The 27,245-nt window shown below is 45.0% G+C and overlaps 10 protein-coding genes across 12 annotated transcripts; 7 read left to right on the top strand and 3 right to left on the bottom strand.

The window, feature by feature from the left end:
- The first annotated feature begins 5,699 nt into the window (after nt 1–5,699).
- LOC108657703 (uncharacterized protein F13E9.13, mitochondrial) lies at nt 5,700–9,029 on the top strand. Of its 2 annotated transcripts, XM_089260403.1 has the most exons (4): nt 5,700–5,875; nt 5,939–6,021; nt 6,080–6,752; nt 6,817–9,029. In XM_089260403.1, exons 1-3 carry the CDS (start codon nt 5,800–5,802, stop codon nt 6,746–6,748), a joined length of 828 nt encoding a protein of 275 aa, XP_089116529.1. In that variant the 5' UTR covers nt 5,700–5,799; the 3' UTR covers nt 6,749–6,752; nt 6,817–9,029. The 2 variants fall into 2 exon arrangements, with proteins under 2 accessions (XP_089116529.1, XP_030243169.1); XM_030387309.2 differs by having other exon boundaries at nt 6,080–9,029.
- On the bottom strand, nt 6,746–9,078 carry RhoGEF4 (Rho guanine nucleotide exchange factor 4). The gene is made up of 4 exons (XM_030387305.2): nt 8,878–9,078; nt 8,247–8,804; nt 7,637–8,190; nt 6,746–7,583 (listed from the first exon to the last, which is right to left on the bottom strand). Exons 1-4 carry the CDS (start codon nt 9,008–9,010, stop codon nt 6,813–6,815), a joined length of 2,016 nt encoding a protein of 671 aa, XP_030243165.1. The 5' UTR covers nt 9,011–9,078; the 3' UTR covers nt 6,746–6,812.
- A 470-nt stretch (nt 9,079–9,548) lies between these two features.
- Nucleotides 9,549–12,125, top strand: Rint1 (RAD50 interactor 1). Its single transcript, XM_018102655.3, has 5 exons — nt 9,549–9,828; nt 9,880–10,707; nt 10,766–10,991; nt 11,050–11,839; nt 11,904–12,125. Exons 1-5 carry the CDS (start codon nt 9,688–9,690, stop codon nt 12,088–12,090), a joined length of 2,172 nt encoding a protein of 723 aa, XP_017958144.1. The 5' UTR covers nt 9,549–9,687; the 3' UTR covers nt 12,091–12,125.
- A 910-nt stretch (nt 12,126–13,035) lies between these two features.
- mrva (minerva) lies at nt 13,036–15,654 on the bottom strand. The gene is made up of 2 exons (XM_018102010.3): nt 15,497–15,654; nt 13,036–15,006 (listed from the first exon to the last, which is right to left on the bottom strand). The coding sequence occupies exon 2, from the start codon at nt 14,866–14,868 to the stop codon at nt 13,438–13,440; it is 1,431 nt and encodes a 476-aa protein (XP_017957499.1). The 5' UTR covers nt 14,869–15,006; nt 15,497–15,654; the 3' UTR covers nt 13,036–13,437.
- A 255-nt stretch (nt 15,655–15,909) lies between these two features.
- On the top strand, nt 15,910–16,773 carry LOC115563792 (uncharacterized). Of its 2 annotated transcripts, XR_016196856.1 has the most exons (3): nt 15,910–16,135; nt 16,198–16,458; nt 16,559–16,773. XR_016196856.1 is itself a non-coding variant. In XM_030387313.2 (2 exons), the coding sequence occupies exons 1-2, from the start codon at nt 16,011–16,013 to the stop codon at nt 16,361–16,363; spliced, it is 291 nt and encodes a 96-aa protein (XP_030243173.1). In that variant the 5' UTR covers nt 15,910–16,010; the 3' UTR covers nt 16,364–16,525. The 2 variants fall into 2 exon arrangements, 1 of the variants encoding a protein (XP_030243173.1); XM_030387313.2 differs by lacking the exon at nt 16,559–16,773 and having other exon boundaries at nt 16,198–16,525.
- Nucleotides 16,230–20,458, top strand: mus312 (mutagen-sensitive 312). The gene is made up of 5 exons (XM_030387304.2): nt 16,230–16,458; nt 16,559–17,073; nt 17,135–18,076; nt 18,133–18,177; nt 18,242–20,458. The coding sequence occupies exons 1-5, from the start codon at nt 16,397–16,399 to the stop codon at nt 20,089–20,091; spliced, it is 3,414 nt and encodes a 1,137-aa protein (XP_030243164.2). The 5' UTR covers nt 16,230–16,396; the 3' UTR covers nt 20,092–20,458.
- Nucleotides 20,459–20,966: 508 nt separating this feature from the next.
- Nucleotides 20,967–22,374, top strand: Arl5 (ADP-ribosylation factor-like 5). The gene has a single exon (XM_030387312.2). It carries the CDS (start codon nt 21,493–21,495, stop codon nt 22,030–22,032), a length of 540 nt encoding a protein of 179 aa, XP_030243172.1. The 5' UTR covers nt 20,967–21,492; the 3' UTR covers nt 22,033–22,374.
- A 10-nt stretch (nt 22,375–22,384) lies between these two features.
- Rab19 (RAS oncogene family member Rab19) lies at nt 22,385–24,118 on the bottom strand. The gene is made up of 4 exons (XM_030387311.2): nt 23,716–24,118; nt 23,554–23,638; nt 22,910–23,166; nt 22,385–22,848 (listed from the first exon to the last, which is right to left on the bottom strand). The coding sequence occupies exons 1-4, from the start codon at nt 23,926–23,928 to the stop codon at nt 22,744–22,746; spliced, it is 660 nt and encodes a 219-aa protein (XP_030243171.1). The 5' UTR covers nt 23,929–24,118; the 3' UTR covers nt 22,385–22,743.
- A 750-nt stretch (nt 24,119–24,868) lies between these two features.
- Nucleotides 24,869–25,714, top strand: LOC115563791 (glutathione S-transferase 1). The gene has a single exon (XM_030387310.2). It carries the CDS (start codon nt 24,901–24,903, stop codon nt 25,630–25,632), a length of 732 nt encoding a protein of 243 aa, XP_030243170.2. The 5' UTR covers nt 24,869–24,900; the 3' UTR covers nt 25,633–25,714.
- A 346-nt stretch (nt 25,715–26,060) lies between these two features.
- On the top strand, nt 26,061–26,914 carry LOC115563793 (glutathione S-transferase 1). Its single transcript, XM_030387314.2, has one exon. The coding sequence runs from the start codon at nt 26,170–26,172 to the stop codon at nt 26,827–26,829; it is 660 nt and encodes a 219-aa protein (XP_030243174.2). The 5' UTR covers nt 26,061–26,169; the 3' UTR covers nt 26,830–26,914.
- Nucleotides 26,915–27,245: the final 331 nt, after the last annotated feature.

Genomic DNA, 27,245 nt, shown 5'->3' with positions numbered 1-27,245 from the left:
TAAACAAGTAAGAAAACTCTAGTGGAGACTGCTCGACTAGGAGATACCCTGAGCCCTCCAATCTGATATTCTACGCACTCTACACTTCTTTTAGGCATTTGTTATTTGTTGGTGGGTAAGTTTTAACAAAAATCGAAATTTTATAAAATACACATAAGTCTACATTTAAAATTTGAAAGCTCTAGCTCTAAATGTGTAGAAGATATAATTAAAAAACTATCTTTCGATAAGGTTTTTAATCGATAATAAAATATCGAGAGTTGTTATCGATTTTTAGTGATAAACTCGATATGCGCGTGATACACACGGACCTAGGAAAAAAAATTTCAAGTCTCTAGCTCTTATATCTTCTGAGATCGACGCGTTCATACATACGGACAGACAGACGGACAGGGCTAAATCAACTCAGCTCGTCGCCCTGATCAGGAATATATATACTTTGTGGGGTCTGCCACGCCTCCTTCCGCCCCTTACATACTTTTAACAAAACCATTATAGCCTGATTTCCCATTTTCAATGGGTTCAGGGTATAAAAAGTTTAAATAAAAGTGAAAATGAGCAGCGGCTGTAAGTGAGCCAAAGCCAGAGCTGAGTTGAGGCACAGGAAAAGTGTTTAATCAAAAACTGAACTAAAACTAAGAGTGACACTTGAGGGCAGTAAAAGCTCTATAATTTGTTCATGCACTCATTGAAATGGCCCATCAAGGCGCTAAGAGCACAGCAATAGAAATCTAACAGCAAAGGAACTAACATATTTTTAACATTTTCAATGTGTTTTCCCAGCACTCGACATTGGCTTTGCCCACATGCCTTTATAGCTTAGCCCTGAGTGGCGTCTAATTGAGGCAATTTGTTTATAATATGAATATAAATAGTTTCGTGTATATGGTCACCCTTTGTGCTCACGCGCGCAGCACTAATTAGGCGAAATAACAGTGGCAGCGAAAAAAGTGTAGCCTAGTTTAGTGCGCAGACTTTTAATGTGACAGTCGCGATAAAGCGGCTCGATACGAATAGCACTCGCTCCCGCGCTCACGCCCCCGAATTGAGGTCGCTGAAATGGCTTTAATACATTCCGTGTTGTTGTTGTTGTTGTTGTTTATTTGTCTGCTGTTACTTTCAAGGGTGTGACCGCATTTGCACCTGAGCTACGGTCACGAAGACTTGAGTTGCCTTGAGTAACGTTTTTAGCCATGCTTGTTGTTGTTGTTGTTGTTGTTGTTGTTGTCTGTGGCGTAGTTTAATTAAAGTTCAGGTTTTAGTTGAATTTTCGTTGGCCGTATTATTGCTTTATTTACTGAACCATTGGCCAGCCCGGTCTCTGAGAATTGAGTAATTTATTTGACTGCTCAGCACTGCACGTGGCGTATGCGTGATATTTTTCATTCGACTTGTGCAACGTTTGCAATATATTCAGCAATACAGACTCCTATAGACTATATATATTTATCATTTTCATTAAACCTTTTTGGGAATTTCTTTTTTTTTTCAATTTTTTGTTAATCCATTTCTTCTTTGGCCTTTGTCTGCCAAGTTTTGTCACGTAAATCAATTAAGCAACGGTGCAAGCTAACTTATTGAATGCCATAAAAAAGTCTCAAACTGGTTGCAGACAAAGCCAGGCAAAGCAAGAGATACAACAAAAAAGAGTTTGCTAGATGAGGGTAGCTTGCTTGGCAAATACTCTGTAACTGCAGCTCAGTATAGCCACTTCTAATAACTATAGGGTATATGCAACCACAAAGTATAATATTCCCAGTTATCCTTTGATTCAAGTGAGATTCACTGCAGCTGTAATAATTCCAAGTACACTCTCGTTCAGCATACCCACATGCTGTAAGTACAGGGTATGCAAATGGTACAAAATAATCGACAAAGTGTGAAATTCACAGCTGTCAGTTGATTCAAGATGGGTTCACTTCAGAGCTGCCACAACCAGACGTATTACAAGCATTAAGCCAAAAAGTTTCTAAAGCCAAAAAAAGCTTCAGCTGCAAAACAAATAATTTACCTATATATATACATGTTGTATATATATTCATGTATATATGTGTATACAACTCTTGCTTATCTATAATCAAGCAACAGAGCTTTCACCTGAAAGGGCAGTTCGATTAGCGCCCATGTTTACAGCTAATCAAATTGCATGTGTATGCGGTCTTTCGTCGAGGCATTCACTCAGCTGGCCAACTGTCAGCTCACCTGGGCTGGCTAGGCATGCTTGCAACGTTTTTCCATTTTCCAATTTGAAATTCCGTGTTATGGGCTTTGCGTGCAGGTCTATTACACACACACACACACACACACACACATACAGAGAGTGAACGATGATCGATGCGCCGTAGTTTGGCAGCCAGAAATTATGGTCAGAGATAGAGCAGCACGCGAATCCATTTTGTCAACCAGTTTATGCCATTTGCATGGCCATTGGTAATTTTCATTGAAATTTATTGACTAATTGCATTCGCGGAATACAAATAAAAAAAAAAAAAAACGTTGCGAGTGCTCGAAAAATGCCAAATAAAATGGTAAATTTATCACGCGTTCAACGCGGCGCATGAGTAATATATTAAATTGAAATCAATGTCGCCATGTGGCAAAATCGAGCGAAATCCAATTAATACAAAAAAAAAGAAATGCTCAAAGTGTGAACATTTGATTTAATGAGGCAGCAAAAGCGAGAGTGAGAGAGAGGGAGTGAGAGAGAGAGTGAGAGGGAGTGAGAGAGAGGCACGTTGCAGATTGACCTCTGTGCTCGGGGAGTCAAGGCTGCAGCTGACAGCTGCCAGCTTGATAACTTTTCAATTAGCCAGAAAGTTAGGGCGCAGAATTATTCAGTAGGCTAAGAGCCAAAGTGATTATATGCCAAATATTTACAAACATAAATATGTGTACATGTGTGTGTGTGTGTGTGTGTGTGAAGGTATATTGCCTGCCTATGCAAATACAGCAAACACTCTATTAACGAACAGCTCACAGCTGCTAAGCCTTTAAACTCATTCAGCTCCCATCTATTTGCTTTATAAACACAAATACTCGCTCAGGCAGTGAGTAGAGTATATTGGTTTTGTGCAATGCTTGATTGAGAGAGATAATGTCCTTAGATTGTCTCTCTGCTTTCGTTTTATATCGTAAACAATTTGTAGCAGTGTAAAAACTTGTTTGTGCTGCTGATTATGTTGGCCAAAGTTATGGGCAGCTAATTAGCTGGCATACAAAAAAGAAAAAAATTGCCAACTAAGTGGAAAATGCTTGGAAAGCGGAACTTGGAGTAACTGTTGCTTGCACAAAGGATATCCTGTCTATGCTGTTTGCCTTTCAATGCACATAATTGCGTTATACGCAATCTGTATGTGTGTGTGTGTGTGTGTGTGTGTGCTTAAGCGTGTGTAAGTGTGTGTCTTGCATAATCGCAAAAGCAAGCAACGGAAACAACTTGTTGCAACTACAACAACTAAGCATGCACACATGTGTATGTGTATGTGTGTGTGTGTGCGTGTGTGTGTGCAACAAAAGCAAGGCTGAGGTGTCGAGTGTAGCGCTCAGCACACGTTATAAATAATTTATGTTGTTTGCTGAGCAGGTGTACAAAAATTCATTTCGTTTCGCATGCTGCTCTCACAATCCTTGAAAAATAACTAAAAGTTCACTAGAGAATTTCAATTTCAACTTTAAGCATTGAAAACTAGAGTTTTGTCCAGACAAGTTAACCTAATATAAAAGCAAATATTTGCCTAGCCTTCGATACATTAGCCTTTGGTCCACTCACTCGCAGGCCGCAATCCAATCGGCAATTCATAATTCAATTAAATTCGTTTAATTGCTTGTGCATTTTGCAAATAATAAATCGTTGTTTTTGCCGCTCGCATGAAAGGACCCGCAGCAGTGCTTCAATCAGAGAGGCAGCACAAAGGCCATAAGCACTTTTACGTATTGTAAAACAAAACAAAGCCCAATTGTTAACATGCACAAAACATACGTGGGCGCAGTAAACAAAAACAATGCGAGAGCAGAGCAAACAAATGGAAATGCCGGATGCTATTGCGAATACCGTGCCCAAATGGGATGCTGTATAGTTATTTATTTTTTTGTTGGAGGCGCGATGGGGCGTGGTAATTGAAATGGCGCGCTGCGCACAGCGAGTACCGTTGCTGTTTCCGCTAAGCACAGGCAATCAGCCATAGGCACGGCCAACACCAACGCCAAACCTAAAACCAAAACCCAGGCAGCCGCCCAGTTAGCCGGCGAGGCAAGCTCCCCCGATCTGGCACAAAAGCAAATCAAACTCAAGGACAATACGCGCCACAATTTCAGACAATGTAACAAGGGACGCATAACAACAACTGAGCATTAGGCGTGACTAACTAATTGCATACCCTATAAAAGGTGACTTCAAAAATATAATACCAAAAATGTATTTTAAGCATACCGAATCGATAATTCAGAATACATATCGATGTATTTCAAGGATCAGCAAACATCGTTATGTATCGATATGCAAAAGTGTCTTTCTATCTCCCTCTAACCTGTCACGCAAAGCACGCAGATCAACCAAAGCTGCCACCTGTCTGCAGCTTGCATGCATTTATGCGAAATTCAACATAACCCGCTTTAGGGATTTTTCACAGAGTAGTTAACACAATGCTAACAAAGCGCGCAGCCTGTTCATTTCGCAATTTCCAAACAGCTGCCAATGCTTTTCCCGGCCACCGTTGTTTCCATGACGTCCTGTGGCCGTGATAAGCCGTTGCCTTTTGTTTTAGCAGGACGTCGCGAATTGTGATGGCGTTCCATGCGGCGCCCTTTTTTAATGGACAGCCATTAGACGCATTTCTTAGTGTTAGCACAACATAAAAGCACAAGAACAAAGCGCAGTTACTTACGTGACGCACATGTTGGGGATTAGTGCATGCACCGCGGATTTAAAATCCGTTGCCGACTTTTAAATTGTTAAACTGCACTGGCACAGAAAAAAAAAAGGTGCTCACTATAAAAATGGCCGCGGCTGACTGATCTCTGCTAACGAGCGGGCATCACTGCACAATGATATGGTTGCCACTTGGCAAATTAATTTATTCTAATGCAATTAATCATTTGGTGATGGATACCAGATCATTATAAATAAATGTTATACAAATTTAAATGAATACATAATTTGTAATACTAAAAGTGTGAAAAATATACAAATATACATCTATATGTATGTATAAAAAGTTCGTATGTTTGTCGGTATATTTGTCCCTCAGTCTAGAGCAAGCCTAAAAGCAAGCAACGAAGAAGAGCAACGGAAGATCACTTAAGTTGTCTGTGTGTGTGCAGACGTACTCCTCGGTATTTACATATGAATAAAACGAAGCTACAATGCCCGAAGCAGCGAGAGTGTACCGAGAGAGCTGCCATTGGTGCCCTAAAGGTCGACTGCAACGATCTCTACCTGACGTCGGGCTCATCGGCTGAGCGCGACTCTTTGTGTAAGTGAGAATTGCCCTATATAATGGGCAACACCAGCTCATTTTTCTTCAGTAGCTCAGGCCCGGTGGGAGTCAGTCGTGCAGTAAAGTGAAGTGAAGTGAAGTGAAAAATAATATTCAGTGATCGTTCAGCTGAGAATTAAGTACTTAATGGAAATATTTAAAATGTTTGCCTATTTAGCCTGCTGCCTCAACAGCTGGCAACCCTGACTCAACAAGTGGCAGCAAATTAGTGCTGGGAAATGTGGTAAGAACAGCTGATGCGACTTTGCTCATCTCTATTGTTGTTTATATACATATTTTAGAAGCATATTGTTTTAATCTGATAATGCGACGATTTGTTAGCGTTTTTGGTAAAGAAAAATGCAAAATAATTGGCATGATACATGTGGATGCGTTGCCAGGTAAATGCAAAATGAGAAAGCTTTTAGAGCAACGATTTTAATACAACAAATATTCAAATGAAGGCACCCCTCGCTATGCCGGCAACTGGAATCAGACTATTGAGAAGGCCAAACACGAGGCGGAGCTGTACCGGAGACATCAAATGGTAGTCCAAGAATGATATTATATATGCAAGAATGTAATCTAGTGTGTAATACGTGCAGGATGCAGTGCTCATCGAGAATATGCACGATATACCCTACGTGCAGGATCGTCACCTTGGCGCTGAGATAGTTTCGTGCATGACGCGACTGTCGCTGGCCGTGCGCGAGATTCTGCCCAAGCAGACGCCCTGCGGCGTGCAGGTGCTAGCCTGTGGCAACAAGCACTCGCTGGCCATAGCCAAGGCCTGCCAGCTGCAGTTCATACGCGCCGAAGGCTTTGTCTTTGGCCACGTGGCCGATGAGGGCTACACGGACGCCTGCGCCGGCCAGCTGCTGCGCTATCGCAGACAAATCGATGCGGACGATGTCCTAATCTTTACGGATCTGAAGAAGAAGCACAGCTCGCATGCCATAACAGCAGACGTCAGCCTGCTGGAAACGGCTCATGCGGCGGAATTCTTTCTCACGGACGGAATCATTGTCACGGGCACGGCAACGGGTCAGGCGGCTAGTCCCAAAGATGTCCAGGAGCTAGCCGGCCAGCTAAAAGTGCCCCTCATAATAGGCTCGGGCGTAACCAAGGACAACATAAGTCAATATTTCCCAGATGCCCAAGCTGCCATCATTGGCTCCCACTTCAAGCGCGACGGCGACTGGCAGCAGGAGATCGACGAGCGGGCCGTGGAGGGATTCATGAGCCGAGTTAGAGAGCTGCGAGGCGCCTGCTGATGTAGTAAATGCTTTTATTGTGGATGTGAATGAGTGGTGCGATAAATTACAATATATTCTTATTCTAGAAGAGATTGGCAAAAAAGTCATAAATACGCTCGCGTAGCGATGGTGCTTTGATAGCCTCCGCATTGCTTCCACTGCTGGGGAACACGAATGGCTTCTGCTCATACGCATCTAGCGCATCATCAAACTTGACTCGCTTCTTCTGTGGAACTGCGTACAAGGCGTCCTCCTCGGCTGATCTTAGAGTCTGCTCAGGTGTGGTCCAACCGGCGCCGCCTCCACCTCCACCTCCGCCTCCGACTCCGCCACTTTTTTGGCTGCCTCCACTGGAGCGCAGTGGAAAGAGCACATCCCGAAAGTTTCCATTGCCAAGGTCCACATCGAACAGATCCTCGCGCTTGATGGCCGTGGGTATGGTGTTGTCCACGTTGTGCGCTCGGAAGTATGACTTGGAATCGGAGTAGCGACTGGCGAAGCCGTAACTGGGATCCGCATCAAGCGGCGGGTTGTTGGTCGGTTTGCTGCGCTTCAGGATGCCACGCAGATTGTTTGCCTTGTCGCCGGGGACAATCATTTTGTACAGCTTGGAGATACGGTTCTCCTTGCTGGCGGACAGCGGCTCCTCCTTGCGCCGCAGCTCCACGGTGGGCGGCGGTGGCGCCGGACGCTTGACACTGACGCTTAAAGTGGACGTGGACGTCTGGGGCATCTGCTGTGGATACTTGCGCTTGCGGGGAAAGCAAATGCTGCGACTGCCTAGTGTTTCGTTGGCGGCTTCCTCATCGGAGTCCGTGCTGCGGTTCTTGTTGCGAAAAATAGTCTCATAATCCTGCAAAGAAAGAGGAATCAGGAGGGATCACAGCTGAGCTGCTTGCTACTCACGCATTTGCGCTTGTTGGGACTCAGTACATAATCGGCGCCGAATTTCTTCATGTCCTTCTTGCGGATGGGCGTGCGTTTGCTGGAGTCCTTGCGCAGGGTCTTGCGGCACTGCACATGCAAGTCAATGGCATCCCGTATGAAGCCCACCCAGGTGCGCGACACCTGCAGGTCGTCGCAGCCGAAGATGATGCCGTCGCTCTGGCAGCTCAGCTTGAAGTTTCCTGGCATCATCTCGTAGACCTTGCACTTCTTCAGTGGAAAGATGCAGCAGCATTCGAGGGAGTTCTCCACCTGGGTGTTGGGCGCACGCTCCTTGATCACCTTGCAGTACATGAAGATGTCCGACATGAGCACGCAGTAGCGCTTGATGGGCTGGCCCTTGTGCGTGATCTTGTAGAGCATGCCCTCCTTAATGACGCGGCGCGAGGGCTTCACAATGTTGGGCGTGCGATTGACGAGGGAATTCTGTAGATGAATCAGATACTGGGTGATCTCCTGCTCCTCCACGCAGGCGTTAATGTGCGAGGCCGTCGCCTCGATCTCCTTGACAGATTCTGTAAAAGAAATGTGTGAAATCCTCCCCAGAAATTGTGTTTAATTCTTAGCTTACCCTTCAGGAGCTTGTAGTCCGCGTCGGCCGGACTGGTGTAGAGCAGCACCTGCTCCAGCAGCAGCTTGTAGCGCGGCACCCGCTGTATGGGCACAATCATCAGTGAATTCAGCTTGCGCTGCACTTCCGGACGACTCTCGTTCTCCTCCAGAAATTTACGAAAAACTGGGTTCTTGCTGATCAAATCTTGCAGTATAAACAATGCACCTCGGTAGTCGAATGCATAGACCGAGTAGAGCTTGAAGAACGGAGCCATCTTGAGAAACGCATGGGCCACATTCTCCATGTTGGCCTCCAGCTCGCGCAGGAATTCGCCATTCAAATTGTGAATCATCTCGATTTGGCCAAAGAGTGCCGTGTGATTGGCGGCATCGATGATGGCCTGCTCCTTGAGCGGACGCACAAAGTATTTCATGAGCAGCTCCAGCTGCTCTAGGTAGGACTTCTCCGACGTGATAATCTCCTGAACTGCCTGCAGACGGAAGCCGATGCGTTTGCCTGCCTCCGGATTGGGTGAGCCAATGGGACTGCTGGAGCTGCTGTCCAGCATGGAGCACACTGATCAGGGATAGCAACACTAATTAGAAGGCGTCCTTTGTCTTCGGCTTGGGCACGCCCCTTTCTTGCTTACCTTTCTTACGCGACTTGGCCGTCAGAAGGTTTCGCTCTTGCAAAACCTGACGTAGCTCACGACTAAAACTGAGCGGTGTGTGTGGCGAGTTGGCAACACCTTGGGTGTGGACCTTTTGTCTTGGCGTAAACATTTTCACTTTAAGTTTTCCGCAGCCCGACGAAAAAGTTAATGCAACGCGACGCTAACTGCAACACCTGCTGGCGGCTGTGTTTGAAAAAGACCATTCACTGCAGATGGTAACACGCGGCCTATCGGTATATCGATAAAAATTACAGCCCTGCAACAGATAGTTTTCAATTGAACTAAAAACACTCAAGTAGATTTAGCTCATACGATAGTATTTCAATTTCAATTGCACTCAATATGTTTAATATGAAACAGCAGTTCAGCATGTAGCTGAATGTGGAAAAAACAAAGCTGTGCCGCTCTCACTAATTAGTCAACAATGCGGGAGGAAGTTTCACAAACAATTATTTTCTATGCTGAGCGCTTTAATTTCAAGTGAAACAAATACAAAATTCTTCAGACATACTGAGTTTGTTAAATAATTGTTACTCGTTTAAACACATGATTTGGCGCCACAAGTGTGATTGAACAAGCTCACTTAATTGTCGTTCTTTTTGCTAGTTCAGGTTTGGCGCCACAGGTGGAGCTAATAAAGTTCACCATGAACTACTTAAACTAGTTCACTCATTCAAATTAGTAACTGCAGCCATGGTTCAATAGTGACTGCATCAACAATTATTTTTATACGTGTTCATAGCCCAATTATATGTTTTATACTTTTATTTGAATGTACCGCACACAATGCACGGAAAGCTGAGTGAACTGGAACAGCGTATTGTAGCGCGCCTCAATGAAAAGATTGGCAAAGATGCCAATCAGCTGCATCGGGCTGCGCTGCTCGTCGATGATGCCAAGCAACGATTACAAGCGATTAGCCAGACCGTAAGTGTAAATTACAATATTATTGCATATATAATTGTTTTGGACTTTCAGCTGAACTACGAGGATCCACTCAACGTGTCCAGCTACAAGTCTGCGCTCCAATGCCAGCAGCAGGTCTGTGAGAGCATCGACTTCGAGTTGGAGAAACTTTCGCAGTTCAGTGCGAAACTGAAGCAGAAGCTTAAGGAATGTCAGCCGGCTCTAGAAGGCGTGGCAGAGGATCTGCAACAGGTGCGACAGTTGCAGAATGTGACGCAATATCTGCGCCTGGTGCAAGACATACAAGAGATCAGCGCAGCGCTAGGAGCTGCCATCAATGGCAAGGACGAGGCTAAGCTGGTCAATATCTACCTGACGCTCTACGAGGGCAACGACTGTGAGCACAGCGTGGTGGGTCGACTGCAGTCAGTACAGGCCAATTATCTAAAGTCCTACGCTGAAGCCACTGCTATCTACTGGCACAAGCTGCTGCTGCAGCGTCTCTCCAGCGAGTTTGAGGCTGTGCTCAAGGCGATGCGCTGGGCGCACCTGGAGCAGCAGTCGCTCAACTATTCCCCCAGTCGCGACACTGCCAAGGCACAATTGCTTGCCGAATACATGTTCCTAATCAAATCCCCGGCAGAGGAACATGAGAGCATGTTGAGCATCACGTCCAGCATTGTGTGCCCGCCCATCAGTAAGGTGGTGCAGCTGCTGCTGGCTCCGTATCGCCAGCGTTTCATGTTCCACTTCACAGGCACCCGGCAAACGAATCGACTGGACAAGCCCGAGTGGTTCTACACGCAGATCCTAAACTGGGGCAAGGAAACGCATTTCTTTGTGGGCAAGACGTTTCAGCCAGCGGCCATGAAGGCGGGCAAATTGGACTACAATCTAAGAGTAAATTCAATCCCGAAGCCACTTGTACTCACCTCACTAATCTGACTGTATATTCCAGCTAGAATTCATGCGGGGCCTGGTGCAGCTGACCATTGAAAAGCTGGCAGCGGACATTGAGCAAATCGCGCAGGATGAGAATCTGTTTGCGCATCTGCTGGATGAGACGCTCGCCTTCGAGGCAGAGCTGCGCGAGACCTTTGGCTATCCGGCCAGCTTTCCCAGCGCCATTTCCGTGCTCACACAGCCCATGTATCTGCTGCGCTGGATATCGCTGGAGGAGCGATGTAAAATGGAATTGAAGCCTGATTTGGATAATTATTTTAATATACTGTTCTTTCCCAGTTTGTGCCGAGAAAATGGACCAGATCTTGCAGGCGGAGACGCCGTTTCAGCTGATAGATCCCAATACCTTCGAGGATGATCTGAAGATACCGAAGTGCGCCGATCAGTTCATGCGCCTGCTGGACGCCATCAAGGATCGTTACTATGCGCTCATACAGCCCGGCCATCAGCTGCAATTCCTGCAGCTGCAGCTGGAGCTGATCGACAGCTTTCGACGGCGCCTCGTGCAGCTGCACAGCAGCGGAGCTGTGCCCAGCCTGCCCGTGCTGAATGCCATCAACTATCTGATAATGGTGCTGCGCGAATGGGGCGAGAATGTCCATTATTTGCACTTGCATGCCGCGCTGGCCGGGCCAAATGCCAGCGAAATCAATTCGGTGTTCGAGCATCCCGTCGCCGAGCTGGAGCACTGGGCACGCCAGCTGATGAAGAATCTGGCCAACAAGGCCGTGAACGAGATGAAGGCGAAGTCAATGAACTACCGCCACGACTGCTGGCCCAGCATGCCCGAGCAGAACAGCCGCGAGCCCTTCATCCTCTCGCCCAGCGGCGGCGAAATGTTCCAGGTTCTAGTCACACTCCTGCACAACCTGGAGCGCGAGCTGTCCACCAATTTGTTCAACCAGACGCTGCGTCTGATGGCCCAGCAGATCGACGACTTCATTCTGGAGAACATGGTATTAAATACGAGGTTCTCCACGGCAGGTGCTGCCCAGTTCAACTACGACATGACGCTGCTCTTCGCGCTCTTCGGCCAGTACACACGACGACCCGAGCTGCTCTTCAAGCGGTGAGTCACGACAGGCCGCTTCAAATATCATATTTACTAAACTCATTATATGCTTGTATTTCAGCATTCATGACGCTTGCAAATTGCTGACAGCGGCGAGGGGCACAGCCCTGCTGCTGCTCGAGACTCTGCGCGGCGGGCAGACGGCGGAGGAGAAGACGAAGCCGCTGCATGAGCTACGCGTGCTCGGCCTGGACAGCAAACAGTGCATCGAGGTGCTCGAGCGACGGACAGACATTAAAATGTTTTGAATAAAGCAAACGTGGAACTTTAACGAAATGCAAAACATTCTGATCGATTCGGGCAGTGCCTAAAATGTGGGTTGACTCACAAAAATGGCAATTACATATTGAATTAGCACTGTTAGCACTGGCATAAAAGCGCCTTACAACTGCAGAGCATTCCAAATTTCTCTATGAAAAAGTTTTTAATTTGTTTGCTAAAAGAATTGATAAAGCTACGAATCCCAATGTTTGTCAGTTGGCTATAGAAATAGTAGAGCGCATTATAAGCTGTAAAAGTTAAAGGTTTTAAAATGAGAAACTTCGATTCGAAGCAGATTCGTCGAATGTTCGCCTTGAGAGAGATTAGATTATCTACTCTTTAATCTCAATCTCTCAATATACATTATAGACTCTCAATCACAATCCCTCTTTAGTCTCCCAATACGCTTCAATCAAACTAGGAAGTAGTGTAGTTCTATAGCCTAGCTATCAGTAATATATTTATCTTAAATTTATAGTCTTCACTTAGTTTCTTATATAGGCATTATCGGTCAACGCTGGAAAGTTGATGGAAAACTTTATTATTCAAGCTGTGCTGACCTGATTCAACAATTGCAATCTTGACTATACTAGCTATAGATACTATAGTCTATAGTATGTCTATACGTCTGTTATAACTCACATTTCTAATAGAAACAATCAGTCGAATGAGCTTTATCATCTAGCATGCGAATGACTAATGTGGACTTTGGGTGAACAGACACACTTCTGTACATACAAATTTCCTCGTAAACCTTCCCAAACACCCCTATATAGTATGTACTCCAATATGATCCAACATTTCCCAGTAAGTCAGTCGATGCAAGAAAAAACAACAAGCGATTTAGCTAGATCTTGATCAACACATATACATACATATATCTTTATTGCCATACAATATGGGAGTGTAAAGCTTATTGAATTCAAACGACATTTAATGGAATATCAATGATTTATTATTAAACATTTGCACTTAAACAGAGATTTGATTTATTTAAAATTTTGTAAAACATGTACACAAGACATAAACATGCAGTAATTGTATTAATAATAAATTGCTATAAAAATACATAAATGTAATTCATTAATATATATATAATCTGTATATCTGTGTGTGTGTGTGTGTACTTTTAGACAAACAATTCCAATTCAGTATATACCTAGCGATACATTGTTCGCTCATCACATTATCAAAGATCAATCGTAGACCCGTCTTTTCACATAGTTCGTTAAAATGTTTCCGGACCCGCATTTCGGGGCCCCTAATTATAGAATTATAGAATTTCATAATAGAGCAGAATTATCGTACACACGATGCTGGCTCATGGTAGTCCCTTACTCAAAGTTCTGATAGTTGACCGGATTGACATACGTCGCGCGTTGGGCCGGACTCATGTTGAGATTGCCGCGATGCCTCCTGTCGTAGCCCCAGATGACGCTGGTGGCGATTAGGGCAATCGTCAGCCAGCCCATGAAGAAGAGCTGCACCCAGGTGTGGTCGTTGCCGCTCTGGTCGGCTATGATGCCGGCCACGATGGTGATGACAGCCAGGCCGAGATTCTGCACGGACTGACAGAAGCCGTACGCGGTGCCCAGCTGATATTCGGGTATGATGAGGGCCACCAGGGGCCAGAGGCTGGCAGCCAGCATGGAGTACGATAGGCCCATAATAATCATGCCCACGTAGGGCGTCACTTGGGTAAAGGTGAGCAGCGCATGTGCCCCAATTGTGGTTATCGTGGCCGCCATCACCCAGGTGACATTGCGACCCAACTTGTCGATGATGAAGCCGAAGATCGGCGAGGAGACTGCAGCAATCAGGTAGACCAGCGAGTCGACGGTGTTGGCCTGCGCCTCCGTGTAGCCAAAGCGATCCACGAAGAACTTCTGGCCGAGAGCAATGAACGGAAAGATGGCCACGTAGTAGGCGACACAGATGATCGAGACCATCCAGTAGGGCGCCTTGAATGTGAAGATGTCCGTGAGCTTGGGTATTTCGCCGGAGGGGTTGTTGTTGCGCTGCATAATCCGCTCCGCCCGCTTGTCCATCCAGCCGAGCACGAGGGCACAGATCAGGGACATCACACAGGTGAGCGTGGCCAGCAGCAGGACGACGCCAAGGGCGCGATATCCGTGATAGAACTCGCTCACGTAGTTGTAGATCGGCTGCATGACCCAGAAGTTGACGGTGCTGCCAAAGCGCGCAACCGAGAGCTGCAGGCCGAACACCATGTTCAGCTCCTTTCCCTTGAACCAGAGCACCGCATAGCTGTTCTGGGCGACGGCCAGCGACTCGGCGCCGATGCCGAAGATGAAGCGGCCGAGGATCATCAGCCAAAAGGTGTCGAGCAGCGCTCCGCTGGCAAAGATCAGTTGACCCACCAGCAGGATGAGCATGTAGATTATCGTGCCCAGCCGAATGCCGAACAGACGATCGATCAGGAATCCTCCCAAGAAGCAGAGCACGACATTGGGCCACGAGTAGATCGAGTAGATGAGCGTAAACTGTGTCGCACTCAGATCCAGCTGCGACTTGAACACCGACTGCAGGGCGCCCGGATTATCGTAGCAGAAGTACGAGCCGAAGCCGAGCAGGCACATGAAGACGAGCGCCTGGAAGCGATGGCAGGTGCTCGTTGGCATGCAGCAGCCGCCCGAGGGCAGAGCCAATTCATTATCCTGGCGTCCGCCATTCGTGCTCGGTGTGTCCTCCCCCTCCTCACGCGGTCTCCTGTCCACGATGCATTCCTCGTCTTCTCGAGCCATGACTAAGCGGGCCGCTGGACAAAACTCCACTGAATGAATACAAAATTATCCGACTCTTGCTAGCAGAAAAGGGCGTTTTTTTGCTCAACAAAAACAAAATATATGATATCGAAATTTGTTTTCGTTATTCGCTGATTTCTGCAAAAGAAAACAGAAAAATTTTCTATGATCGAAGGCCAAATACCCTAACAGACATATTCAATTATTTTAATATAAGCTATTTATTTTAGTAATAATTTATTATTATTATTTATTTGATTTTAATTTATAAAATGCGCCATTAACAATGATTATATATCGGATTCATTTCATTTCATATTCAGCACTATTCTCTTTTGGCAGTGTATAAAAATGCCGTTGTATCTGGTTACACTCTCTAACACACACCCATACACACGCACCCACATACACAAGCAGACAATTTCAGTTGCATTTGTGTGTGTGCTTGTATTTTTCAACTCTTTTGCTTTGTCTGTTTCACATTGTTATCGCATTCGCTTATGTTGTTTTCGCTGTACTCTGTACTCTTTTCTTTGTCTGTAGTTTGGATGCTGATTTTTGTCTGCGTAGTAGTTTACGCTTTAGTTCTTGTTACATTCTCTTATCACTAATTTACTGCTGCACTTACATTGATTGATTCTATGCTTTATAACTACACACGGCGCACTTTACCCGAGAATCATTGGATGTTATGCACCTGAACGTTATTAGCGTTCAAATAAAACTAAACTTGATTTTCAATTCTCTCCTACGCTGTGCGCTAATTAACGTTAATTATTTAGGTAGTGAATGTAATCGTTACAGTTACCGAGTAGTTTTGAGCCAGGGCTACACAAAAAAAATTCATAAATAAACAGATGTTGTTAAATAAAACTCGTTAGTTCTCCAAGCATAATATATAAAATTATTAATTTGATTATTAATATAATACAATTAATAGTATGTGTAGCAATTGTCAGCTTCGGAATCTATACCTTTGTATTTAGCTTGTGACACCAAGTTCATTTGTTGTGCAGCCCTGGCCAGTGTAGGAGTTTCATCATTTGCATGTTGTTTAGGCGCTGTATTGTTGCGCGCATAAAATGTATTTAATTATATAATTATATCAACACGCTACGAAGACACAGCTCGGCACCACGGTAATGGCATCTATAGATACTAGCAAGCGCAAGCCCCGACGCACACAAGGAACACCATCCTACCATTATCGCAATCGTTTTGCCTACGCGTTTCTGGCAGCCGGCACATTGCTTTTCGGGCTCTGGAAGTAAGTAGATGACTAGAGCGCACTGTGCTGCATTGTTGATCTACTTGCAACCTATTTTCCAGTCTGACTCCCATGCAGCGCATAACCAACGATAGGCTGTTCAAGGTACTCACACCCACCGACGTGGAGAAGGAGCGTAAGGCCTTGTTCGACTTTGGTGCGCCGCGTCCTAGTCAGTTCATCCGAGAGGCCATCGAGGAGGCCGAGAATTTACGCACGGAACGTTAACAAGATAATAAAAATAAGTATCAAAAATATAAAATGGACAGAGAAACTCGACGAGCAAACTTTCAAAAACTCCAAACCGCGAACTCCAAGCAGCGGTAGGTCGGCCAATGAAACTTTTATTAGTTGTGCTTCAGTTTACTAATAAAATGTTGTAGTTATACTCGTTATACTTATTGTTTCCTTTACTACTTTAAGCTCCAGGAAAGCAAGCAGCGTGCCCCTGACTCTGTCCGAGTATTTCGATCAAGCTGAGAGTTCGAGCAATGCTGCAGCAGCTCAGTCCGGGGAGCAGGAGCAACTCTTTGCCGAGCCCAGTAGGAAGAAGACGCGTGCCAGCCGTCAGGATGCGCCCGCTGCTGTGCCCAAGCCCAAGAAGGCGCCCAAGCTGAAAAGTGCGACAACTCAGAAAAGAGCTCGCGGAGGCGGACGGAATAAGCAGCCCACCATAAGCGACTTCCTGCGCAACGAACAGCTCTTCTCGGAGGTGACGGCACAGCATTGTATCGCCGACAACTTTAGTCCCGATGACATTGAAATGGCGCTGGCCTTGTCCAAATCGGAGGCAGAGAAGCATGGAAGACTTCGACTACAAGACACAGAGGACGAGCGAGAGGAAGTGGTTAATCTTATTGAAGATGCAGCGAACCAGTCAACGGACAATATAAGGCGCAAGCTGCAAAAATATGGCTTCCGCACAGCTGCCAAGGAGGGTGAGTCAATGAAACCACTAGAAATGCTTCAATAATCTGTCCATTTACTATTCTACTATAGAATACAATGTGCTCACCTTTGCTGCCATGCCCAAGCGTGGCAAACGCTGCAAATGGGCAAACAAATTTACGCCTCTTACTTTACGCAATCCGGAGGAGCAGTTGAAGAAGCTGCAGGCCAAGGTGGATGCGCTAATGAAGCAACAGGTGCGCACAAAGCTGCCGAGCCCAGAGCTTCAATTGCCATTCGAGCTGATCAGCAAGCAACTGCAGCATTTGCAAGTCAAAGCAGAGCAACGCATCATCCACGAGCCAAGTGAGGAGCCTCTCACAGATCTGTCTGCATACTATGTACAGGACCTAGTGGAAGTCGGTCGTACACCTGCGCATCATTTGCTAAAGAGCTGGGAGACCATACCTGGCCGGGATTTATCGCCGAAGCGCGAAAGCGCCACGGCCCTGCGCAGAAGGCAACAATTGGAGCAGGTCTACAAAGAGCTCGAGGCGCATTTTAGTGCTGCTGCCGAGCAGCGAGAATTGGATGCCCTGGAAAAACTGGTGGTGGACAATATGATACAGGATACTAGTCAGGCGTTAGCTGAGCCCACTGAGCAGGATGAGACCTTAAAAGCTGAGGAAGTCATTAAAGACGAAATGCAGGAGCAGAGCGGAAAGGCTGAGGAGCAAGTGCGAATCACATTAAGCGCTGCGAGTCCCGTAAAGGAGCCGCCGGATAAGCGAGCCAGAATGACGAGACAATTTGATGAGCCAAGTAATGATAAGGAGAACACGCAGCCCGGCTGCTCATCAGCTCAGCTCACTTTGCCCACGCAGAGCACGCGCTGCACTTCACCCGATCTCTTTGCGGACTCGGATGATGAGGAGGAGGAGGGAGCGGCCACAGGCAGCGTAGCTAGCGAGATGCAAAACTTTTCAATAAAGGTCTATAGGAATATGAGCACCACAGACATGAACAGCTACGAAGTCTATTCCAGTGACGAAGGTAAGGACAGAGAATTGGATGGAGAAGAACTTGTAATGAAATCGCCTCTGTTTCAGTGAAGACTGTGAAAGATGTTGAAGCGGAGCATGAAGCTGTGGAAGGTAAGTTGTTTCCGCACATCTGCATTGCCATAGTTGGGATTTCACATTTGACTTTTCTCAACAGAGAACTTTGTGGATTTAACACAGAAGTCGGATTCGTCGGATGCCGCCATGGAAACCCACTCAAGTAAATCTCTTTTCGAGCAGCACATTTTTCCGCCTAGTCCCATCATAGACTTCGATGATGATATCGACTTGAGTGAGCAGCCGGAGCCGTGTGAAATCGCTGAGGAAGTGTATGCCAAATATGCGAGCCAATCGAGGCAGTTGAATGCTGAATCAACGGATCATTCTCTGAAAATAAATTCCCCTGCAGCGTCGCTTGCTGCCTCAGACTCACTCAGTTTGAGTCAGTTGGAGAGCACAAAGCTTGCCTTCAGCTTGACGCAATCGCCCGGACAGCTGGAGGCCAGCTTGAAGAGTCCCTTAAGCCGTCGGAGCAACTGCTTTATAGATAAGCCCATCTCGCCATTTACCACTCCGCTGAGCCACTCGAATGCGAGCATTGATTTAACGCAAGACAGCGGCGATGATGATGACAATGATAAGGATGATGATGATGATGACGGTGGAGTCCTGCTCTCTGATGACGAAATCAACTATTCGATCTGGAAGGCAGACAAAGCAGCGGATCTGCAGTCAAGCAGCGAGAGCAGCGACGAGGACAGCCCTTCCAGATCGCCCATAAAAAAGACTCAAAGTGTGCCGTTCTTCAAGACTATGGATGACCTGGATGCCTATTTGGATGGCTGCATAGAGACGTCCAGCAAATCGCGCTCCCCCAATAAGAGCGCATTGAGCAAAGAACGCGCCGAGTTTGGCATCATGGATGCGGCAATCTCTCAGCCCTTTCCCCTCCCCGCGCTGCAGAGTCCAGAAGCTGACGCAATGCAGGCACCCATTGATGACTGGACGGATGCCTCGTTTCTGGACACGCCTCCGGAGACGCGCATTAAGCCTCACTCCAGCAGCAGCACCAATAAATTTAAGGAGCTGCTCAATGAAGTCGCGGATTCAGCAGACGATTTCGATGAATTCGATCGTTTGGTGTTTCAGAAAGAGGATAAGGAGGTCAGCAATGATGTGCCTAGTGGCCTGGATCGGCTGCTGCTCGGCGAGATCAACACAGAGACCTTAACCGAGTCTGCTCAATCTACTGAAGCAGCCACACCAGCTGCTCCTGATCAACTGGAGGTAAATGGCCAGGTGTACAATGTGCGCGTCTGCCAGTCACCTAAGCCAGATTTTGTGCTCATGACCGAGTCGGAGCTACTGCAGCAGCTGTACAATTATGGCATAAAGCCACTGAAACGCAAACAGGCCGTCAAATTGCTGGAATATATCTACAACCAGACTCATCCTATTATGTTGCCTCTGGAAGAGGAGCCGCAGCAGGTGGCACTGCCCCGCTCCAAGTCTACACCCGTGACTAGTGGCAAAGGAGGCAAGTCTGGCCACGCCCGACTGCTCCAAGCAGCCAGCACTGAGTGCCTCACACCCACCGACGCTGACTTCCAGCCCAGTCTGAAGTTTCGAGATGCCTGCGGATCGGAGCTGTTGCGCTTCTCCCAGGCTATGCCGCCGGCTCTCTGCGATGAGTTCGAGTACTATATACTGCAGACGAATGTCAGCAAAAAGACGCCACAGCCGCTGGTGCCTCTGCACATAGCCTGGCACAATCTGCTCTGCGCCAATCCCAGCCTGCATGAAAGTGTGCTGATGTACGAGCCCATCGACTTGCAGGAGATCTATCTATATTTTAAGCAGCTGGGCCATCGCTACGAGCCCAAGGATCTCAAGAGCTTCTTTGACAGGCGCTGCATCATCTTCCGCTACGAGCTGGCGCCGCCCAGCAAACAGACTCAACGGCATATTCGAAAGCCCAAGTCCAAAAAGCCCAGTGGGAAATCCTAGAAATCTTATATATAGTATATGCCCTTATTATATTTAGATGCATTGTATATAGCCATATTTAGTTATTCTTTATTGCCACATTTATTAAGTCTTTAAATGTAAGTATTGTTTATTAATGCAATTGTTACTTGGGCCATTTTGCCCTTTTGTAATTCTGATACATTGAATTTCTCTTAATTAATTTTTTGCAAATTTTGAAATATACGAATCCTTTGTTGTACTAAAACTGCATTTTGGCAATGACTCCATCGATGACCACCTCCATCACGTGATCCACATTGGGTGTGGGCAACACTTCATCCATCATACAAATCTCATTTTTTGTATACTTGTCTATATTTACGAAACGTGCCTTGGCCCTCTGTTTCCCTTTCAGAAACACTTCACATTTTTCGGCTAGCTTCTCGTTGAATTCCAGATCCAGGTCGAGGTCCGTTATGGGATCAGTAAGAAACTGGTAACACGTAAGAAAGGTTTCCAGGACATTCATTTTATTAAAGACAGAAAAAATGCAAAAACAAAAAATAATTTGTTGCTTTTGAAAATATTTTCCAAGCAGCTCGGAGTTTAATCACACATAAAATGTCAAAAGCTGTAGAAATATGTTTAATATGTATTATTAATATGAATGTATAGTTTGAAATGAATTTTGAATATTGGCAAGAGGAACTTATTTCAGAGATACATGATTAAAACGAATATTACTTGAATCACCCGAACTAGCATGCTTTGAATATATTGTTTAAATCTTATTACATTTTTTGTCAGCTTTCCAAATTTATCCAATTTAACAATGTTTAATTTTAAAACCAACAAAAAGAGTTCGCTATAAACAGTGTCGATAGCTAATAGATATCGGAAGTGTAACGCTTGAAGTATCGCAACATCGAATCGCCGATATATCGATATGCTGCTCACATATCTAGCTGAAATCGTGAGCAATTTTTGTTTCAACACAAAAACTAAAGCAAAGCCTACCTAAATCGACGTGATAACATAATAATAACAAGTGTTTGGGCCCAGTGATTAAAAGCAGCCATAAAATAAAGAAAAAGGAATTCAAGAAACTCTAAAGTGCAGCGTGCTGTGTGGTGCGTGAACCAGACAAGCTGAGAGTGAGTGCATAATTTACAGTTGGCCTTCCGCTGCGCAACAACAAAGGCATCGTGAACGACGACCCACACGCTTACGCACACACTGACGCACTCTCACACACGCGCATACAGTGTGAAACGGGCATACATATATACATATGCATATATGCGCATAGATTGCGATACCTGCGATTGTGTGTTGTTTTTTTGTCACCAATTAACAACAAATACGTCCGCTTCCACACATAGGCAGGGACACACACACACATAGACACCCGCGCGCGCCCAAACTAACAATAATTTGGAGATGGGGCTATTACTGTCGCGTCTCTGGCGTATGTTTGGCAACGAGGAGCACAAACTGGTAATGGTTGGCTTGGACAATGCGGGCAAGACAACAATATTGTATCAGTTTCTGATGAACGAAGTCGTCCACACGAGTCCCACGATTGGCTCCAACGTTGAGGAAGTAGTCTGGCGGAATATACACTTCCTGGTCTGGGACTTGGGTGGCCAGCAGAGCTTGCGGGCCGCGTGGAGCACATATTACACCAACACAGAGCTCGTGATAATGGTGATCGATTCGACGGATCGCGAACGTTTGGCTGTTACGCGCGAGGAGCTCTATCGGATGCTGCAGCACGAGGATTTGAGTAAAGCCAGCCTGCTCGTCTATGCCAACAAACAGGATCTGAAGGGATCGATGTCAGCGGCGGAAATCTCCAGGCAGTTGGACCTCACCTCTATCAAGAAACATCAGTGGCACATCCAGGCGTGTTGTGCGCTAACGGGCGAGGGACTGTATCAGGGCTTGGAGTGGGTTGCGCAGCGCATTAAAAACAAATGACAGACCGACAGACAGATGCAGATGCAGACGCAACTAGCTTATAGTTAAACAATTAATTTAGACAAATAAATCAATTTTTATATAATTAATTGTAAATGTAAAGACATAACTAATTATACGAATGAGAAAGCGAAAGAAAAAGCGAAAGCGAAAGGTCGAAAGAGAGAGAATTGTTCGAAGAGACGCTTCACACACACTTACATATGTATGTCAAGAAAGCCCCTCAATAAAATTAAATCTATATTATTATTATATATGTGTATGTATATGTTACGAACTAAGCAGCCAATTAAATAACTTCCAATAAATTTATAAAATAAACAAGTTTTTATTTTCGGAAAATTTGTTTGCTTTTTGTTTTTAAATACAGAATTGGACGTATTTTATTTACTCTGTTATCGAAGAACTAATGAAGAGAACGTGAATTCTAATTGACGTTGTTGACGTTGTTATTCTTGTTGTTGTTGTTGTCGTTTGTGTAATGTGATGTGTGAGATTGTTTTGTACTCTAGCCACCAAAATAAATACAAGTATATATGAACATAGATATGTATGTTAAATGAATAAATTAGTTACTCGACTCAGCGAGTAGAAGACATGCAAAACATTAACAAAGTAAAATATAATGTATAAATACTAAAAATTATAGCCACATGAACATTTGATCACAAAAATAAAATCAAAATCCAAATCATAAGTAAATGGAGTTGTCTATGTGAGATTGCAGGAGCTGCTGCAGCTCTTCAGCGGTTTGCTCTGGCCCAGCTGCACGGTGTTCTCATCCAAGGACTGGACGTTGCTCGAATCGTGTTGCCGCTGCGAATGCATAAGCAGAAGTCAATCACACTGCATTTTTATTGATGTCAATCACACCCACCTTCAGTTCCGTGGCCAGACAGCGAAAGGCATCTTCGACGTTTGTGTTCTCCTTGGCGGACGTTTCCATCACGAATAGGATTTCAGGTATATACTGACACATTTGGCGCGCCTCCTCAAAGTCCACCTCGCGCTCGGACTCCAGGTCGCACTTGTTGCCAATCAATATGATCAGCACATTGGAGGCTGTATAGCGGCGCACCTCCTCGATCCACTTTTGCAGATTGGCAAATGTCGCACGTTTCGTTATGTCGTAAACTGTCATAAAAAGAAGTGTTTAACAACCATTCTCCACAGCTGATAAGGGGGCAAAGCGAATGCTATTAAAATCACAGCGCATTCGATTGTAATTGAAAATGTGCGCGGCCTTTCGCTTATCAGCGAACGGGCCATGACAATAGGATCAATAGGTCATGATAAGAGTTGCCGAGGCATTAGCTACCTAGTGTTTGTTAGTCAGACTACAGAGGGGTATTATGTTTTACATAACAGGTGGCAGAGAGAGGGTATAATATATATACTACTGAATCCTGCTCTTTCGTAGTTGACCTCAACTCATCACATTTGTTGACTCATTTAGTATTCTAGGGTATCTTCGAGTCTATCAGCTTCTCCAACCTGCATTTTTTTTTGTCATTTACTCACCAATTATGACACCATTATTCGCACGGTAATAGCTCTGAGTAATGGTGCGAAATCGCTCCTGTCCAGCGGTATCCCAGATTTGTAGCTAATTTGAGGGTATACCAGAACACAGACAGCATCATTATAGCTCATATGGCATTGGCATTTGCGCAGATGTCTCACCTTGACTTGCTTGCCCTCGACTTCAATGGTCTTCATTGAGAAGTCAACGCCAATGGTGTTCCCGTGCCGCTCCACATAGTTGCCCGTCTTGAAGCGCTGCAGTATTGATGTCTTGCCCGTGCAACAGTCTCCGATGAGCACAATTTTGAATAGGAAGTCGAAATTCTCTTCGTTGGGCAGTGCCATGAGTGTTTGGGGATTCCGTGCCGTCATTTCGTCTTTCTGTCCAGCCACGAAACGTTGCGGCTCCTTGAGCGTCCGATGGTTGCGGTGGTTGTGCAATTATTTAGTGTTTGGCATGGAAAATGTTTAATTTTCTGTTTTAATTCGTTGATAGTAAGGAAATGCGTTGCACAAAGACTGTATGTTGTTGTGCCCTGTCAACATTGTGCTGTGGGGTATATTGATTCAATGGCAATTTGGTAATTCTGCCAAGTGTAAGCAACTTTAATGTGAGTTTCTTTGCCAATAACAGAATTCTTTTACTTTAATTATTTTACAATTGTGTAATGGTAGAATACGCTTAAAAAGTATATTAAATATTTATATGACAGCTATGCTGGCTTCACTTACTACAGGGTATTTCACCGCCACATCTCTGCTTCTAACTGTTTTGCTGCTTGCAGGTGTGTGCTAGTTGGTGACATTATGCAGTACTGCTAATTTAGCATTTAGCAACACTGGCCATGTAAGGCGCGCAACTATTCATTTTTAAATGCATGTAAATAAGCCAATCGTGATTGAAGATTATTTTGCATAAACTAATAAATGGTTTTGATAATAAATACTCAATGTCTGCTTGTCTTATATATAAGTATGTAATCAACAATGATAACGCATATTAAGATAATATTTGTTCTGCCTGCTTTGCTTGATTGGCTTATCTATATCGTTTGTTTGAGAATTACATCAACAGATAACAGGTGTCACAAATTGTAACGAAAATGTTTAGGGAAGCGAAACTATACAATTGTTTATACTAAGGTACATGATACTGAAAAAGTTTATTAAATGAGGTTTTGCAGCTGGGCTTCGAATTAAAGAAACTTGAGCACCGAGCACGATTCTGTTTATATCAATCTGTTTATAGAATGAGCTTTTTACTTAGAATGTATGGCCGGCTCAGGCTCAGCTCTATAAAAAGCTCGAGCTGTATATATGAAGCCATAGAAATCGAACAGCTCTATGCAGTTGCCGGCTACGCCCCGATTAAACAGTTGGTTGCTCTCTTGTCTGTGCTCAGAGTGGAATTTAAGCATGTCGACATTGGTGCTCTACGGCATGGACATAAGTCCCCCAGTGCGCGCCTGTCTTCTGACCCTGCGTGCGCTCGAATTGTCCTTTCAATATAAAATAGTTGATCTATTGAGTGGCGAGCATAAAACTGAGGAATTTTTGCAGAAGAATCCACAGCATACGGTGCCCCTCTTGGATGACAACGGTACCTTAATATGGGACTCTCATGCTATCTGTTGTTATCTGGTGGACAAGTATGGACAATCGGACGATCTCTATCCAAAAGATCTAGTGAAGAGAGCTAAGCTGGAACAGCGTTTGTATTTTGACGCCAGTGTTCTCTTCATGTCTTTGAGGAACATATGTGCGCCATACTTCCATAAGAAGGTAACGACAGTGCCCCAGGAGAAGATTGACAATATTATCGATGCTTACGGTCATCTGGAAAACTTTCTGAGTGACAGTCCATATTTGACTGGCGATACTGTAACTATTGCCGATTTCTGCTGTGCTGCCACAGCATCTTCTTTGCCTGCCATGGTGAGCATCGATCCAGAGAAGTATCCCAAGATTACCGCCTGGCTGGAGCGTCTCAGTGAGCTACCATACTATAAGGAGGCCAATGGAAATGGTGCGAAGGAGTATATTGCATTGCTTAAGGGTGCATTTACTATTGTCTAAACAAAACTTTATAATTATCATACATACATACATATATTTATAAATTTACTTCATTCAATAAAATATCGATAGCAATGTGAAAGTTTTAGATTTAATAACCAGCAGCTGGGCTGTACAACACTCACGCATTTGACGCAGTCTGGCAGCACTGGGTCGAACTAAACGTTAGCATTTGAATGCTGATTGAGAAGACTTTAATCGGGTCTTATCTATAGCGTCTTTTGACATTATATCAACGGGTATTATAAATTGTAACGGAATGTCTGTTTAGGGATATTAATAGTTGATTATATTAATGCTGGGCTTCCAATTAAATGCAATTTGAGCACCGACAACAACGTTGCTTATATCAATCTATTTATAGACTGAGCTTTTCACTCATCATGCTTAGTCGGCTCAACAGCTCTATAAAAAGCTCGCTCAGCATATGTGAGGCCTTAGAAGTCGAACAGCTACATATGTATAAGCAGTTACCGGCTACACCCCGGTTCAGATAGTTGTCTGCGCTCTTATCTGTGCTCAGAGTTGAATTTAAGTATGTCGAAATTGGTACTCTACGGCTTGGACATAAGTCCCCCAGTGCGTGCCTGTCTTCTGACTCTGCGTGCGCTCGATCTGCCCTTTGAATACAAAATAGTCGATCTATTAAAAGGAGAGCATAGAACGGAGGAATTTCTGCAGAAGAATCCACAGCATACAGTGCCCCTCTTGGATGACGACGGTACCTTATTCTGGGACTCTCATGCTATCTGTTGTTATCTGGTGGACAAGTATGGACAATCGGACGATCTCTATCCAAAAGATCTAGTGAAGAGAGCTAAGCTGGAGCAGCGTTTGTATTTTGATGCCAGTGTTCTCTTCATGTCTTTGAGGAACATAAGTGTGCCATATTTTTACAAAAAGGTCGCGACAGTGCCCCAGGAGAAGATTGACAACATTATCGATGCCTACGGTCACCTGGAAAACTTTCTGGGTGATAGTCCTTATTTGACTGGCGATACTGTGACAATTGCCGATTTCTGTTGTGGCCCTACAGCATCTTCTTTGCCTGCAATGGTGAGCATCGATCCGGAGAAGTATCCAAAGATTACCGCCTGGCTGGCACGCCTCGGTGAGCTGCCATATTATAAAGAAGCCAATGCCAAGGGAGCTGAGGAGTATATTGCAATACTGAAAGACGTATTTACTATTGTCTAAAAAATGTTGATGTTTTGTTGTTACATAAATTTGATTAAATAAAAAATCGATAACAATGCGATAGTATTAATTGTGGCAGCCAGCATATCAATTCTACAGCACTCACTCACTCGACGCAGTCTGGCAGCACTATGCCACGTTGAGCGTTAGCATTTGAATGTTATTTGTAGACTTTGAATGTATTCGAAGCCCCAACCATTACGCAAGGCCAATAAAATGGGTTTGCGGCTTTTATTTAAATGAAGCAATAGCAAATGGAAAGCGTTTGACTGTGTGAAATTATGTCAATCAGCGTGCAACGCTTCATTATGGCCAGCGGCACGTACGCGCAAGGGTTCGCTGATAACGATTTATTCGATTTACATGAGCCGCAATAAATTTTCACCACGTACTTAATGATGGCGCCATTTACGCGT

Source organism: Drosophila navojoa, chromosome 4 (assembly GCF_054131105.1).
Source record: "Drosophila navojoa isolate 15081-1374.11 chromosome 4, UAZ_NAV_1.0, whole genome shotgun sequence".
NCBI lineage: Eukaryota > Metazoa > Arthropoda > Insecta > Diptera > Drosophilidae > Drosophila > Drosophila navojoa.
Note: the sequence above shows the minus strand (reverse complement) of the source record. Positions and strands in the feature narration are given on the sequence as shown.

Excerpts from the sequence above, each read along its gene's own strand:
- LOC115563791 (XM_030387310.2), top strand. The coding sequence starts at position 24,901 with ATGCAGTTGCCGGCTACGCCCCGATTAAACAGTTGGTTGCTCTCTTGT.
- mus312 (XM_030387304.2), top strand. The coding sequence starts at position 16,397 with ATGGACAGAGAAACTCGACGAGCAAACTTTCAAAAACTCCAAACCGCG. Across the intron at positions 16,459-16,558 it reads ACCGCGAACTCCAAGCAGCG|CTCCAGGAAAGCAAGCAGCG; the intron begins GTAGGTCGGCCA and ends TACTACTTTAAG. Across the intron at positions 17,074-17,134 it reads CCGCACAGCTGCCAAGGAGG|AATACAATGTGCTCACCTTT; the intron begins GTGAGTCAATGA and ends ATTCTACTATAG.
- Rab19 (XM_030387311.2), bottom strand. The coding sequence starts at position 23,928 with ATGACGGCACGGAATCCCCAAACACTCATGGCACTGCCCAACGAAGAG. Across the intron at positions 23,639-23,715 it reads TCGAGGGCAAGCAAGTCAAG|CTACAAATCTGGGATACCGC; the intron begins GTGAGACATCTG and ends CCCTCAAATTAG. Across the intron at positions 22,849-22,909 it reads GTCTGGCCACGGAACTGAAG|CGGCAACACGATTCGAGCAA; the intron begins GTGGGTGTGATT and ends ATGCATTCGCAG.
- LOC115563792 (XM_030387313.2), top strand. The coding sequence starts at position 16,011 with ATGGCATCTATAGATACTAGCAAGCGCAAGCCCCGACGCACACAAGGA. Across the intron at positions 16,136-16,197 it reads TTGCTTTTCGGGCTCTGGAA|TCTGACTCCCATGCAGCGCA; the intron begins GTAAGTAGATGA and ends CCTATTTTCCAG.
- mrva (XM_018102010.3), bottom strand. The coding sequence starts at position 14,868 with ATGGCTCGAGAAGACGAGGAATGCATCGTGGACAGGAGACCGCGTGAG.
- Rint1 (XM_018102655.3), top strand. The coding sequence starts at position 9,688 with ATGCACGGAAAGCTGAGTGAACTGGAACAGCGTATTGTAGCGCGCCTC. Across the intron at positions 9,829-9,879 it reads TACAAGCGATTAGCCAGACC|CTGAACTACGAGGATCCACT; the intron begins GTAAGTGTAAAT and ends TTGGACTTTCAG. Across the intron at positions 10,992-11,049 it reads GATATCGCTGGAGGAGCGAT|TTTGTGCCGAGAAAATGGAC; the intron begins GTAAAATGGAAT and ends GTTCTTTCCCAG.
- LOC108657703 (XM_089260403.1), top strand. The coding sequence starts at position 5,800 with ATGCGACGATTTGTTAGCGTTTTTGGTAAAGAAAAATGCAAAATAATT. Across the intron at positions 5,876-5,938 it reads ACATGTGGATGCGTTGCCAG|GCACCCCTCGCTATGCCGGC; the intron begins GTAAATGCAAAA and ends ATTCAAATGAAG. Across the intron at positions 6,022-6,079 it reads TGTACCGGAGACATCAAATG|GATGCAGTGCTCATCGAGAA; the intron begins GTAGTCCAAGAA and ends TAATACGTGCAG.
- Arl5 (XM_030387312.2), top strand. The coding sequence starts at position 21,493 with ATGGGGCTATTACTGTCGCGTCTCTGGCGTATGTTTGGCAACGAGGAG.
- LOC115563793 (XM_030387314.2), top strand. The coding sequence starts at position 26,170 with ATGTCGAAATTGGTACTCTACGGCTTGGACATAAGTCCCCCAGTGCGT.
- RhoGEF4 (XM_030387305.2), bottom strand. The coding sequence starts at position 9,010 with ATGTTTACGCCAAGACAAAAGGTCCACACCCAAGGTGTTGCCAACTCG. Across the intron at positions 8,805-8,877 it reads GGCCAAGTCGCGTAAGAAAG|TGTGCTCCATGCTGGACAGC; the intron begins GTAAGCAAGAAA and ends ATCCCTGATCAG. Across the intron at positions 7,584-7,636 it reads GTCCCAACAAGCGCAAATGC|GATTATGAGACTATTTTTCG; the intron begins GTGAGTAGCAAG and ends CTTTCTTTGCAG.